The sequence below is a fragment of the Penaeus monodon genome, chromosome 27, assembly GCF_015228065.2.
Source record: "Penaeus monodon isolate SGIC_2016 chromosome 27, NSTDA_Pmon_1, whole genome shotgun sequence".
NCBI lineage: Eukaryota > Metazoa > Arthropoda > Malacostraca > Decapoda > Penaeidae > Penaeus > Penaeus monodon.
This window is the reverse complement of record NC_051412.1, coordinates 26,683,346-26,684,786: the sequence shown is the minus strand read 5'-3', so window position 1 is coordinate 26,684,786 and position 1,441 is coordinate 26,683,346. Positions and strand designations below refer to the sequence as shown.

At 50.3% G+C, this 1,441-nt stretch overlaps 2 protein-coding genes across 2 annotated transcripts in view; both read right to left on the bottom strand.

Annotated features, from left to right (window-relative positions):
• The window catches only part of LOC119590379 (putative uncharacterized protein DDB_G0286901), a gene marked incomplete in the record, with an annotated part of 727 nt that extends 536 nt beyond the window's left edge, over positions 1–191 (bottom strand). The window contains 1 exon segment of the mRNA XM_037939049.1: positions 1–191. Coding sequence (XP_037794977.1) covers positions 1–47 — 47 coding nt within the window.
• A 130-nt stretch (positions 192–321) lies between these two features.
• LOC119590376 (putative protein DDB_G0292252) overlaps positions 322–1,441 on the bottom strand; it is a gene marked incomplete at its 5' end in the record, with an annotated part of 1,500 nt that continues 380 nt past the window's right edge. Inside the window, 1 exon segment of the mRNA XM_037939046.1 lies at positions 322–1,441. Coding sequence (XP_037794974.1) covers positions 1,049–1,441 — 393 coding nt within the window.

The following is a 1,441-nucleotide window of genomic DNA, read 5'->3' as shown; positions in this document are numbered from 1 at the left end:
ACGACGATGTTGATGATGAGCTCGACCGTGAGGATGATGGAGCTCATGACAGCCAGGACGTTGACACCAGAGCCTGGGGATGCGCACTTGCTCGACCTCCCTTCCAGACTTCCCTCTTCCTTCGTCCCAATTCTTCTCTCGTTCTGCTCTTTCTTCGTTCTTCCTCTTCTTCTCTCGTTCGGTTCTTCCTCTCTCCCTCTGCTTCCCCTTCTCTCGTTCGACTCTTCCTTCGTCCTACCTCTTCTCCTTCTCTCGTCCCCTTCTTCCATTGTCCTTTTCCTTCTCTTGTTTCCTTCTTCCTTCGTCCTTCTTCTCCTTCTGTCTTCTGCCCTTCCTCTCCTCCTTCTCTCGTACTCCTCTTCCGCCTCAGTGCCTTGCCCTTGCAACCATCTTCTCGTTTCTTCTCCTTGCATGCTTGCAAGCGACCCTCTGTGCTGTAATGAAGGAGGAAGTCCACTTACAGCTTCCAGGGCGCCGAAGTCCCCGCTCAGGATGGAGGACGGGGCGAGGGCGTCGGTCGCAGGAACGAGAGCGCCGTGGAGATCCAAGGACATGATGAGAACAGAGAGGAAGATGATGTGTTATTAATTTTTCCGTAAACTTAATTCTTTGGAAAAGGAATTTTCCTATTGGTGGTTCCCCGAAGGTGCTTTGGACAGCATAACTTACAATAAGACTTCTCCTGATATGTCCTTATGGTGGGAAGCTCTGGCGATAATCTCCTTTTCTCGTATTGTGAAGACAAGTACCACTCGAGGTCCCTAAACCATGTTCGAAAAGCCACAGACGACACTGCCTGTTCTCTCTCGCACCTCACGCCACAGCAACATTTCTCAGACTGTGTTCAACTCATTCTAGTGAAGACGTGATTCAGCGTTTTTACGCTTCAGTCTTCGTGTTTCTGCAATTTCGACTTTATGGATGGTGGCAGAAAGTACGATTTACCTTGCACTTACCGAAGCACGGGCTATATATTGACCCAGTGGCCGAGTGAGATGAACTACACGTCCTTATGAGAATATTCTATCAAATAAACCCAAATAATGATCTATAAACTCGCTAAGATGCATTCTGGAATATAATTCAAGCAGCTCCTCCCACTAGAGCTCTCGGCCTCATGATTTAAGAGCTTGAGAAACCTTCTAGAGTAAAGCCCAACGAACCGCGATGAGAAGCGTCCCAAAGGCGACACTCCAGCTCCTTCTTCGAGTCTTTCGTGCCTTCCAGCGAGCCTCAATGAACATGTTAAGAGGTCATGACACGAGGACCTTTGCAAGGCGCGAGGCTGTGTCCACGGGAGGTCGCAAGGACACTGGGGCTCCTGCAGGGATCTCCGACGACGCTGAAGGAACCCCTGGAGGACGACTGGCAGGCTCCGACGTCCTGCGCTGTTGCTGTTGGAGTTGGTCTGCATCGTAGCCATCACCATATTCATGTTCAG